The 13,288-nt window shown below is 42.0% G+C and overlaps 1 protein-coding gene across 5 annotated transcripts in view; it reads left to right on the plus strand.

Moving 5' to 3' along the window:
- The window catches only part of mthfd1a (methylenetetrahydrofolate dehydrogenase (NADP+ dependent) 1a, methenyltetrahydrofolate cyclohydrolase, formyltetrahydrofolate synthetase), a 56,354-nt gene that overhangs the window by 11,879 nt on the left and 31,187 nt on the right, over positions 1-13,288 (plus strand). For all 5 annotated transcript variants that reach the window (XM_071413926.1, XM_071413927.1, XM_071413925.1 and 2 more), the window contains 7 exons: positions 6,960-7,071; positions 7,396-7,523; positions 9,710-9,807; positions 10,152-10,325; positions 10,529-10,665; positions 11,110-11,156; positions 11,238-11,345. In XM_071413926.1, the coding sequence (XP_071270027.1) occupies positions 6,960-7,071; positions 7,396-7,523; positions 9,710-9,807; positions 10,152-10,325; positions 10,529-10,665; positions 11,110-11,156; positions 11,238-11,345 (804 nt within the window). The remainder of the gene's footprint in view (positions 1-6,959; positions 7,072-7,395; positions 7,524-9,709; positions 9,808-10,151; positions 10,326-10,528; positions 10,666-11,109; positions 11,157-11,237; positions 11,346-13,288) is intronic.

Consider the following 13,288-nt stretch of genomic DNA (forward strand, 5'->3'; position numbering starts at 1 on the left):
CTCAACACTAGTGAGACTCATGTCGCCTATGGTAGGCCACCAGTATATCGGATTTTTTTTTTTTCAATGACGTGACTCTCCGCCAAATAATTAGATTTAGGATTGGAGTATTCTAAATTAATATCTAAGAGGCATTTTTCATTAATGAGAATATCTAAGTGGCTTTCATATAATTCTAAATTAATTAATAATAATAAATTTGTTTAAAAAAACTATATTTTGGAAATTATTTCATTTTCAAATAACCTAAAGTGAGCGAGAAAAAGGCCATTGTTGAACATGGGGTGAGACATTCTCACTAATTTGTAAATAAAGCCAGTTTGTTATGTAGAATGATTTATTTCTGTTTTTAGAGGGAGAAAAACCAAAAGCCTCATGGGTCTCCCATTTGCGTCCGGCACGGGTATCAAACTAGCATCTGTAGCAACGTTTGCAGTGTCTTAGACCGCTGCGGCACTCGGGAGGCCCATCCACAAAGTTTATAATGCTGATCAATTGCCTTGGATTTATAGGATTTGAAACACAAAGTATCAACATACAGAGAGGTGATGGCAGTATATTGTATATAGTATATTGTCCTGCTAATAGCCCATAATGGGCTATTATAATACATGGTTTCCAGGTCAGGGTAACCAAAGCATTTCTTTATTAAAGACTATCAGAAAGAATATTGGTACTTATTTATTTAGATCCAAAGCCATGATTAAGTGAGTCACTCAGCTTTATGTAGGTGCCGAGGCTATATGACTGCGCCATCAACTTGATTACTTAGCAGACATCACTTGCTTATATTCAGTCAACACATATATAATCAAAGATTTTCGTTTCTCTTAGAATAAAAACCTGAGTAACAACAGATTTGTAAGTAATACTGACGAGTAGAAACAAACAGGGTGTGCGCGTGCAGGACAGAGGAATAGCAACTCTTACACAATTGTTCTAAATTCAATCACCTTCTTCATCCTCATCATTCAGTTCACTGAAATTCAATTTTGAAGTCGTGCACAATTATCAGTTTCTATTTGGTTTATGTCATCCATTCATTGTCAGTTAGAGACACAGTAGTGCATTGGGACCCAAAAGTGTAATCAGTGCTCTAACTCCCCCTTGCGCTGGTCTGGAGCAATGAAGTGGTGATGCAGGGTACCGTACTAAACCACAAATTACCTCTAAGTCCCGCAGCATAATCTCAACTTTTAGTTAAACAACCATTGTAGTCAGGATCGAGGGAAAGATGAATGGAGCAAAGTACAGCGAGATCCTTGATGAAAACCTTCTCCAGAGCGCTCAGGACCTCAGACTGGGGTGAAGGTTCACCATCCAACAGGACAAAGACCCTAAGCACAGAGCCAAGACAACGCAGGAGTGACTTCGAGACAAGCCTCTGAATGTCCTTGAGTGGCCCAGACAGAGCCCGATCGAACATCCCAGGAGAGACCTGAAAATAGCTGTGCAGCAATGCTCCCTGTCACGCACGCCTCTTGGAGGGGGGAACGCAACACCCTGCTACACTCAACTCCCTGTGGAGTGAAAGAGGTATTTGACTGTAGGTGCGGGTAAGGATGAAAGATGAGGCAGAGAATATTACAGTTTACAGGGAATTTATTCCTTCACACAGTAATTTGGGGAAAAGGGGCTGGACGGAATCAAAGCAAAGAAAGTTAAAGTTGAAGAGCCCCCTCTCCTACCTTACCACAACTTACCTAACTAGCACCACCTGGTGCACAAACCAAAATACAGGGGATGGTCCGCCCAGGTGTTACCTAGTGTGCATAGACAGTACATACTACGGGTATATGTATGCCCGCAGGCCTCTTACCTAAGCACTCCCAAGGTGCCTTCCCCTTCCCCCTGGGAACAAAAACAGAATAATACTAACGTAACGTGAACAATTTCAATAATCAAAACACAGTCCTTGTGACAAAAACATACCTCAGCAGGACTACAAAATACTTCACAAAAACTGTCTGAGCAACACAGGGCATCAAAGACACTCTCTCTGAGCACCAAACAATACTGGCGCATACCCAGAAGCTCTCCCTCTGAGCAAAGGAACACTGACTTTTATACAGCTGGAGAAGTAGTCTGTGATTGCAGACAGCCGTATCCCCTGACGAGAGGGCGGGGTCAGCTCCAATTAGCAATGGGGGCCGACCAATCAGCTGCTTAGGAGAATCCAGGAAGCCATTTCCTGAAATACATACACATACATACAAACCCACAACAACACAGAAACTGGGTAACGTAACACTCCCCATCCAACCTGACAGAGCTTGAGAGGATCTGCAGAAAAGTAGCATGTAGCGTCATCCCCAAGAAGGCTCAAGGCTGTAATTGCTGTCAAAGGTGCTGAATACTTTTGTAAATGTGATATTTCAGTTTACTTTTTTTAAAATAAATTAGCAAACATTTCTAAAAACCTGTTTTTGCTTTGTCATTATGGGATATAGTGTGTAGATTGATGAGGGGAAAAAAACAATTCATTTTAGAATAAGGCTGTAACGTAACAAAATGTGGAAAAAGTCAAGTGGTCTGAATACTTTCCCAAATGCACTGTTTATGTGAACAACCGCCTCGATTCAGTCTTATGTAGCAACATTTGAAATTTTATTTTTTACATCGAATGGTATTAGAACATGGTATATCATACACTGCAGTTGAGGAACAATGGGAAAGTTATTCTGCTTTGAAAGTTGCTAAACTTGTAACCACAATCTTTATAAAATGGCCCTTAAATGTTTTTGTACACCTACTAGAGAGCTCGTCTTTGTCTACACCCATTCAGGATTGTTCACATCCTCCAAAGCCTTATCCCCAACCATCTCTTTAAGGATTCACATTTGAGGCCATGTGCTAAACAGAGTGAGTAGTTTAGTAAACAACCAAAGATATCAAGCCTAAAAGTGTTAAAAGTAGTAGCCTACAATAAGGAAAAACTCCAAGTAAAAATACACTTTATCTAGTCCTTGGCATTTATCCTAATCTGACTTTGGTGCAGGTCATGTTTTTCTTCACATTACTGTCTCTGGTAAACACACAGTATATCAAATAACATCTACGTTTATTTGTCACATGCACAGGATACAGAAGATGTAAACTGTACAGTGAAATGGTTACTTGCAAAAAAAAAAAAAACTAAGTGTCCAGAGACAAATATTTTCTAAATATTTTCTAATTATTAGATGAGACTTACGTGAGAAACTTGTCTAAATTGATGTGTCACGTGAAGGAAATGCTATAACCCCCCCCCCCCCCCCAGCCACATCTAGTTAAGTGGATGGGTCATTATTAACTGGACATGTACACATGTTAATGAAATACAATAGATTGCCATAATCACCCCCAGACACACCTGGCTAACTGGATGGGTCATGTAATCATCTAGAGAAGTGGTCTTTTGTTTAGACATGTAGCTAGCTAAACAATGAACCAGAATAATCCCAACTCATACTACTACCAATACAAACATTGTCATAGCTGTAGTATGAATCTGCAGGTAGCTAAAGCTAACAGCTGGGTTCAATGTTAGCTAGCTAACCTTAGGCTATAACTAGCAATGCAAATGTATTTCTGAATCTAATTATATTACTACACAGATCATACATGTATGGTTGTGTTAAGTCACTCCGGTTGACACTGACAGTGGTGTGTGCAGAAAGTGGCCCATCACTTTTTCTAACTGCTTTTGTCGATAGTGCCTGCTAAATTCAGGGCATCAATGTTGTTGAGAAAAGTAGCGAAACTTTTGTAGTTCTCAGTGGTTAATGTTATATCTTTCAATGACACCACAGTAGAAAGGACTATCAACACATTCTGAGCAGCTCACATTATAGACAGAAGCATGCTATATGGCAGACCAATCTAAACTCATCTCCCGGCATGTCCAGCCCATCAATTATCTCAGCCGATTGTAGCTAGCAGGAAAGACCCTGTCTTTACATACAGTGGGGAGAACAAGTATTTGATACACTGCCGATTTTGCAGGTTTTCCTACTTACAAAGCATGTAGAGGTCTGTAATTTTTATCATAGGTACACTTCAACTGTGAGAGACGGAATCTAAAACAAAAATCCAGAAAATCACATTGTATGATTTTTAAATAATTAATTTGCATTTTATTGCATGCCATAAGTATTTGAACACCTACCAACCAGTAAGAATTCCGGCTCTCAAAGACCTGTTAGTTTTTCTTTAAGAAGCCCTCCTGTTCTCCACTCATTACCTGTATTAACTGCACCTGTTTGAACTCGTTACCTGTATAAAAGACACCTGTCCACACACTCAATCAAACAGATTCCAACCTCTCCACAATGGCCAAGACCAGAGAGCTGTGTAAGGACATCAGGGATAAAATTGTAGACCTGCACAAGGCTGGGATGGGCTACAGGACAATAGGCAAGCAGCTTGGTGAGAAGGAAACAACTGTTGGCGCAATTATTAGAAAATGGAAGAAGTTCAAGATGACGGTCAATCACCCTCGGTCTGGGGCTCCATGCAAGATTTCACCTCGTGGGGCATCAATGATCATGAGGAAGGTGAGGGATCAGCCCAGAACTACACGGCAGGACCTGGTCAATGACCTGAAGAGAGCTGGGACCACAGTCTCAAAGAAAACCATTAGTAACACACTACGCCGTCATGGATTAAAATCCTGCAGCGCACGCAAGGTCCCCCTGCTTAAGCCAGTGCATGTCCAGGCCTGTCTGAAGTTTGCCAATGACCATCTGGATGATCCAGAGGAGGAATGGGAGAAGGTCATGTGGTCTGATGAGACAAAAATAGAGCTTTTTGGTCTAACTCCACTCGCCGTGTTTGGAGGAAGAAGAAGTATGAGTACAACCCCAAGAACACCATCCCAACCGTGAAGCATGGAGGTGGAAACATCATTCTTTGGGGATGCTTTTCTGCAAAGGGGACAGGACGACTGCACCGTATTGAGGGGAGGATGGATGGGGCCATGTATCGCGAGATCTTGGCCAACAACCTCCTTCCCTCAGTAAGAGCATTGAAGATGGGTCGTGGCTGGGTCTTCCAGCATGACAACGACACGAAACACACAGCCATGGCAACTAAGGAGTGGCTCCGTGAGAAGCATCTCAAGGTCCTGGAGTGGCCTAGCCAGTCTCCAGACCTGAACCCAATAGAAAATCTTTGGAGGGAGCTGAAAGTCCGTATTGCCCAGCGACAGCCCCGAAACCTGAAGGATCTGGAGAAGATCTGTAGGGAGGAGTGGGCCAAAATCCCTGCTGCAGTGTGTGCAAACCTAGTCAAGAACTACAGGAAACGTATGATCTCTGTAATTGCAAACAAAGGTTTCTGTACCAAATATTAAGTTCTGCTTTTCTGATGTATCAAATACTTATGTCATGCAATAAAATGCAAATTAATTATTTAAAAATCATACAATGTGATTTTCTGGATTTTTGTTTTAGATTCCGTCTCTCATAGTTGAAGTGTACCTATGATAAAAATTACAGACCTCTACATGCTTTGTAAGTAGGAAAACCTGCAAAATCGGCAGTGTATCAAATACTTGTTCTCCCCACTGTATATATATATACAGTATGTGTCCATTACAATCTAGGCAAGAATCTAAATGCATTATTTGTCACCAGAACTTGAAAACGTGAATAAATCAGTAAATACATTATGCTCCATATATACGTTGTGCTGTAGTAAAAAAAAAAAAAAAAAAAATCAACAAAGAGCCTATGCAAAGCTCTCATTCTGTCACTCAGAAACTTATTTCAGTGTCTGCCTACCAGCTGAACAGCTTTGCCAGTGTGTGAGCGTATGTAGGATTCCTGTCCCTCCCCCGCCGTAGCATAGACTACTGTAGCCTACTCACTTTACAAACGTGATGGAGAGATTTGTAATTAGAGAAGAATGGATTAACTTTTTCAATTCTAGTTAAGGATACTACAGTTAACACTTTTCCTATTGGATTTATTAATTACAAAAAGGTAATACCTGTCTTTATTTTAATTTGGGTGCCGCTTTACACACACAATCTTGTTAGCTTGCTTTGGTCCAACGTTAAGCCAAAACTCGATAGTTAAAAGACAGTCAAAATTCCTCCATAGAAGCGGCTCCTCCGTACGTATAATTCTGCGAGCCTATTTCAGATAATGCACACCATAACAAGATGCACAATGCTTCAAACCAAGCCTCCTTCTCCACCCTCTCTCGCTCTCCCCCCACAATTCCAGTCGCATCTCTTGCCCTAAACTTGTCTGCCCAATGCAAACAACTATAGAAGCTGCTTTATCCACACTGATTGGTGAAGTGATTTAATATTGAGCTAAATGTGGAACTGCTGTGTAACACTCGTCTTTCGGTGGAAGAGAGGAGGACCAAGGCACAGTGTGGTGAATGTTCATGATGTAGAATTTTAATGAATTATCCAACTAAACAGAACACTGACAAAATAACAAAACGACGTGAACAGACCTGAACTTGAGAACATAAACATGAACGCACGAACAGGAAGGAACGAACGGACACGAAACAAAACGAAACGAAACTGTACCGTGTGGCGAACAAACACAGACACAGCAACAATCACCCACAAACAAACAGTGAGAACAGCCTACCTTAATATGGTTCTCAATCAGAGGAAACGTAAAACACCTGCCCCTGATTGAGAACCATATCAGGCTAATGCAATGAACCCAACTAGAAACACATAACATAGAATGCCCACCCAGCTCACATCCTGACCAACTAAACAAGGCTAAACAAAGGAAATAAGGTCAGGCACGTGACATGCTGGTCTGAACTGTGGAACAGAACAAAAATAATAATGGTTATGTTCAGAGCAAAACGGTTGGAAAATAATTTCGGTTCCAACCCCTGGTTAAAACATATTTTATAAGATGTAAAGATGTAACCTATAACAATAAGACAGAGTTAAAAGGTCAAAATCTACGTGAATGTATGACATTTGAACCCTTTTCCAGGTAGGAAGGGCAGACATATTGGTGGTGGGTGCAGGCAAGGCGGAGATGGTGAAAGGCGAGTGGTTGAAGGAGGGCGCTGTGGTTATCGACTGTGGCATCAACCACATCCCAGGTATGTATAACAACTGTTTTCTCAATCACAACCCATGGGCTACATCCCAGTAGTCTTGAATAGCATCCAGTGTCCATACCGATCATTGGTGGTGAAGAACAGGAGAGGAGGAGAGGAGGAGAGGAAGCCATTTAACACTTTTAGAACGAAGCTTGTCTTCCTTGTCTGGTGGTAGTCTGTTTCTGCTTTAGTCAGCTTGTCACTAATGTAACGATGTGATGATGTTGAATGTAGGAAGTCCAGTAGCCAGGCTACTGCTTGGGTTCTCACTGACCCTCGACTTCAGCCTTTTGAACTTTGACCCTGACCATTTGACCCCCACAGATGACAGCAAAGCCAATGGGATGCGAGTGGTGGGGGACGTGCATTACCCCTCTGCCAAGGAGAATGCTGGGTTTATTACCCCTGTGCCCGGGGGAGTGGGACCAATGACCGTTGCTATGCTCATGGAGGTAGGCTGTCATGAATTCAATTATATTACTTTTGAGTGTTTTTCGGGCTAAAAAGTGCATTCAATTTACTTTCCCACATGAACGTCAAACAGACTTATTTTGGCTTTTTGCAATTGTGTAGATATAAGTTTGGTTTTCAAAAAATGTATCTGAAACAAATTTTGGCTATATTATAATGCACAGACACTCATTTTGAGCCAAGGGGGACAATGAACCTTTCTGATTAAATTGTTTTAGTTTCCTCTCTACGATAAAGATGCTAAATCAATACAAAATAATAGATATTACTTTTTTTTGTTCGTACATGTCCTTGCCAGTCTATTTTATAGGCATTACCACATAAATATCTTGGCTTGGACCCTGCCATGGCTGCTTGTAGCTATTCTTTTGTGTCATGTTGCCAACAACATAGAAGTAAATCTATTATTGGTTAATGTAATTAAAATGGAGGCCCTAGTTATGCACTTACTGGCGACATCCCAAATGGCACCCTATTCCCTATATGGGGCACTACTTTTGAAAAGATCCCTATGGGACCAGGTCAAAAGTAGTGCTCAAAATAGTGAATAAGGTGCCATTTTAGAACACATCGCTGTCTTTCTCCATTGCTTTTGAGGGAGTATTTTTATTCTTGTTTTCTCATTCAGTTGTAATGGTTATGTCAAGATCACACCGCTATAATGTTCAATGTTCACCTATAGTTACAAAAAAAAGCCCTTTTTTCTCTGTGTAGTTTTAAATGAGGATGTTTATCTTTTGGGGATTTTTTAAATTAACCTTAAGGACCGGCGTCCTGTCAACGGGACAGTTGTAAATCACGCAGCGTGTTATGTCAAGATCACAGATTTTTTGATAAACAACAAATGTCGGTAAATGCGGAATGTCTTATATCGGCTGAAAGCTTAAATTCTTGTTAATATAACTGCACTGTCCAATTTACAGTAGCTATTACTGCGAAAAAATGCCATGCCGTTGTTTGAGGAGAGCGCCTAACAACAAAACAGCTTTTTCATCGTGATAGGTTTGATAGGTGAAATGTGTAATTACATTCTGAAATATTGCTCTGATTTATCATCCAAAGTGTCCCAGAGATAACATGAAGTGTTGTTTTGTTAGATAAAATCATTTGTCATATCCTAAAAAGGTCCATATAGCATGCACAATTAATTTTTATATTTCCACTTGTTCATTTTGCAAAGAAAGGAATCTGTGAAAATCTCACCCTAAACGTTGTTTGAATGAGTCAAATCACTTTCGAATCTATTCCTCACAGATCCTAGAAGCTAACAAGACTTCATTATTTCATTAGGGGTGTAGTATATCCTATAGGACACCATATTTGGTCAGAGAGCGACGTCTTCATGGCGCCATCCCAGTGATGCGGCGGCCATATCTTGAACGACTGTATCTTTGTCAAATAAGCACCAATCGGGGTCAAACAAAGCTAGCTAGATAGCCAATGAGCTGGGCTTTACGGGAGTATCATGTATATGGGAAATCATGTATATGTCGTAAAATGTAGTTTTTAACCTTGTACGACAGCATGCCTTTTCATTTGGGACAATTATAAGGATATTCAGAGTTATGTAGTTATGAAAACTGGTTGTGTTGCAAATGTGGAACTTATAACACGGCTACTAATACTTGGAAGCTAAATCAAAGTCCAAGTATACAGATCTGACGATATTCTTGCATAAAAATGGAATATGAATGTGAATGTCTCCTTTGCGATTTGCCCAAATGTACCTGGTGACTTCACACTAAAAGTTTTGAGGTTCAGTCATACTTGAAGTTATCCATCCGAAACGTTGCACATACACTGCTGCCATCTTGTGGACACTATCGGAATTACAACCAGAGTGATGGCTATAAGAGTGACCTTTCTCTTGCATTTCAAAGATGGTGGTAAAAAAATACTGGTTGTTTTTTTTCTTTGTATGTTCTTCAACCAGATATATTGTGTTATATTCTCCTACATTCAATTCACATTTCCACAAACTTCAAAGTGTTTCCTTTCAAATGGTACCAAGAATATGCATATCCTTGCTTCAGGGCCTGAGCTACAGGCAGTTCGATTTGGGTATGTCATTTAGGCGAAAATTGAAAAAATGGGGGCTATCCCTATTAAATAAAAACAACAACTGTTAACTATTTAATCTCGTGTTTTCTTTCTTTGTAATCTCTAGAACACTGTCGAGAGTGCAAAGCGCTTTCTCAAGACGTACCAGCCAGGAAAGTGGAACATTTCCTACACCAAGCTAAAGCCACAGAAACCTCAACCCAGGTATAGACTTGATATCCTTGCTACATCTTCACACAATTTAGAGGACTTGCCATCCACAGTTGTGCCTTTTACGCTTCTCTCAAATGAATTTATGTTTCATATAGGTGACCCCGTGATAATCAGTAAATTAAATGATGAATCGATCAGTCAGCCATTTAGTCAGTCAGTCAGCCAATTTGACAATAACTAAGGGTCAAGTCCTAACAGTAGTGGCCACAAGGACACAACCACATTAGTAAAGAGAATTTGGAGAATTGGCATCACTGTAGGCCTACATCAGTATGATGTCATTTATGAGATCAAAGAAGCTCTCTACATGCTGTAGCTAGTGTGACCTTTTTCAGTGACACCGCGATCGCACACTCCTTCACGCCAAAGACAATTGGCCGTCTGGCCCGGGAGGTTGGCCTCTTCTCAGAGGAGGTGGAGCCCTACGGGACGACCCGAGCCAAAGTTCGTCTGGAGGCCTTGAACCGCCTCAAGACACAGCCTGATGGGAAATATTTGGTGGTCACAGGGTAAGGGTAAGGGTAGTAAAACTTGAAAGACTGGGCCCAATGGGACAGTATGCAATACTCTAGGTCACATCACAGTATGTGTACCAATTAACATTGGCACGGAAAGGTCATTATGCCCTGGCCTCTGTGCCCGGAAATGGCAAATGTTTTATGGCAAATGGCACAGCATCGTATCTGTAAGTCCTTTGACTTCCGCCTGGCAGGATCACACCCACGCCACTGGGTGAGGGAACGACAACCACCACCCTGGGGTTGGCACAGGCCCTAGGGGCACACCTTCATGTCAACAGTTTTGCCTGTGTGCGCCAACCTAGCCGGGGCTCAGACTTTGGGGTCAAAGGTGAGTTTTTTTTACTAAACATACTGCTTGGTGTTTCTGTCTTTGAAATTATTTTGCCACTGGATTACCCAGTTGTTAATTTGTTTTAAGAAATATATCGATCCAACTAATTTATCTGACAAATCACAAGCCTTTAACTGACGAATCAAAATAATCACAAGAAAGCATACTCAGTTGTTGTTGTGTAGTCTCATACACATGCACAAATCTTCCACATATAAAAAGCACATTATTTATGCAAAACTTAAAGTGAACCACGTGTTTGCATGTTTAGTTTCGGCCCTCAAAATGTACTCTGTATACCCCTTGTCATAAATCATTATTTATGGATATGTAAATAGTTTGTTAATGATTTATTAATAATTACTCCATTATTTGTAAAGACAGTTATACACACATGTTTAAACAATTATAACATGTACTTTGATTATAACTTCTATGTAGGTGGTGCTGTTGGAGGTGGTTATTCCCAGGTCATTCCTATGGAAGAGGTAAGCACTTCCTCCTTTAGATACATCTATGTTCACATTTGAGTGCAGTCTTTTTAATCTGTTCTACCTCACTGATTCCAGGTCAGTCTCCACCTCAGCAGTGACACACAAGCTGTCATGGCAGCCAGTAGCCTGGTGGTGGACACCGTCAATGCACGCGTGTTATCCGAGTCAACACAGTCAGATAAGGTAATAAAAAAACATCATGTTAGTCCCGATATTATTTGGTCTCTCTATTTCAAAAATCCTATTTCAATTGTTCTTTACTTTGTTTACTAGGAAATGATGTGGTATGTGTGCTTTCTGTTACTTCAAAAGGGAAAACTTGCAAAACGGCATGATTTAAAATGGCATGTAAAAGTGCTCCTTTACATTACTCACACTAAAAACGAAAGGGATTCATTATAGAATGTTTTATTTTAATATAGAATTGTCTTCAAAAAGTATTCACACCTCTTGACTTTTTACACCTTTTGTTATGTTACAACGTGGGATTAAAATCTATTTAATTATGCTTTTTTTGTCAATGATCCACACACAATATGTCATGTGAAAGTGGAAAACAATTTAATGAAAAATACATCTTGATTAGATAAGTATTCAACCCCCTGAGTCAATACATGTTAGAATCTCCTTTTGCAGCTATTACAGCTGTGAGTGTTTTTGGGTAAGTCTCTAAGAGCTTTGCATACCTGGATTGTACAATATTTGCCCATTATTCTAATAAAAATTCTTCAAGCTCTGTCAAATTGGTTGTTGATCATTGCCAGATAGCCATTTTCAAGTCTTGCCATAGATTTTCAAACCAATTTACAGTACCAGTCAAAAGTTTGGACACACCTACTCATTCCAGGGTTTTTCTTTATTTTTACTCTTTTCTACATTGTAGAATAATAGTGAAGACATTAAAACTATGAAATAACACATATGGAATCATGTGGTGCACCAAAAAAGTATTAAACAAATCAAAATATATTTTATATTTGAGATTCTTCAAAGTAGCCACCCTTTTCCTGTCACGTTCGTAATAAGGACGGGACCAAGGCGCAGCGTGTGTTGAGTTACACATCTTTATTTGAGTGAAACTTTCAAACAAAACAATAAACAAGCAACGAAGCGTAACCTCAGTGGTGCTACAAGCACAAACACAAACAATATCCCACAAACACAGGTGGGAAAAATGGCTACCTAAATATGATCCCCAGTTGGAGGCAACGAATACCAGCTGCCTCTAATTGGGAACCATACAAAACACCAACATAGAAATATTGAACTAGAACACCTACTACACCATAAAGAACCAAGGGCTCTCTATGATCAGGGCGGGACAGTACCCCCCCCCCCCCCCACAAAGATACGGACTCCGGCCGCAAAACCTGAAACCAAATGGGGGGGTAGGGGGGATGACTAGTGTCGGTGGCGGCTCCGGTGCAGGTCGTAGCCCCCGCCCAGACCCCGGATCCGGCCATGGCGCTGGGCTGAACGCCGTGCATGGACTGGGCACCGGCGCAGAGGAAGGCTCCGGCCTTGGAGCGGGACTGGACGCCGTGCCTGGACTGGGCATCGGCGCAGAGGAAGGCTCCGGCCTTGGAGCGGGACTGGACGCCGTGCCTGGACTGGGCATCGGCGCAGAGGAAGGCTCCGGCCTAGGAGCTGGGTTGGACGCCGTACCTGGACTGGGCACCGGCGCAGAGGAAGGCTCCTGCCCTGGAGCGGGACTGGACACCGTGCCTGGACTGGGCATCGGCGCAGAGGAAGGCTCCTGCCCTGGAGCTGGACTGGACACCATGCCTGGACTGGGCACCAGCGCAGAGGAAGGCTCCGGCCTAGAGCGGGACTGGGGAGGCGCACTAGAGACCTGTTGCATGGGGCAGGCACACGTGGCACCGGACTGGTGACACGCACTTCAGGGCGGGTGCGGGGAGCTGGCACCGGACATACCGGGCTGGGGAGATGCACTGGAGGCCTGGTGCGTGGAGCCGGCACAGGTGGTACCGGACTGGTGACACGCACTTCAGGAAGAGTGCGGGGAGCTGGCACAGGACGTACAGGACTGGGGAGGCGCACTGGTGGCCTGGTGCGTGGAGCCGGCACAGGTCGCACCGGACTGGTGACACGCACTTCAGGGCGAG

This window comes from Salvelinus alpinus, chromosome 8, assembly GCF_045679555.1.
Source record: "Salvelinus alpinus chromosome 8, SLU_Salpinus.1, whole genome shotgun sequence".
NCBI classification, from domain to species: Eukaryota; Metazoa; Chordata; class Actinopteri; order Salmoniformes; family Salmonidae; genus Salvelinus; species Salvelinus alpinus.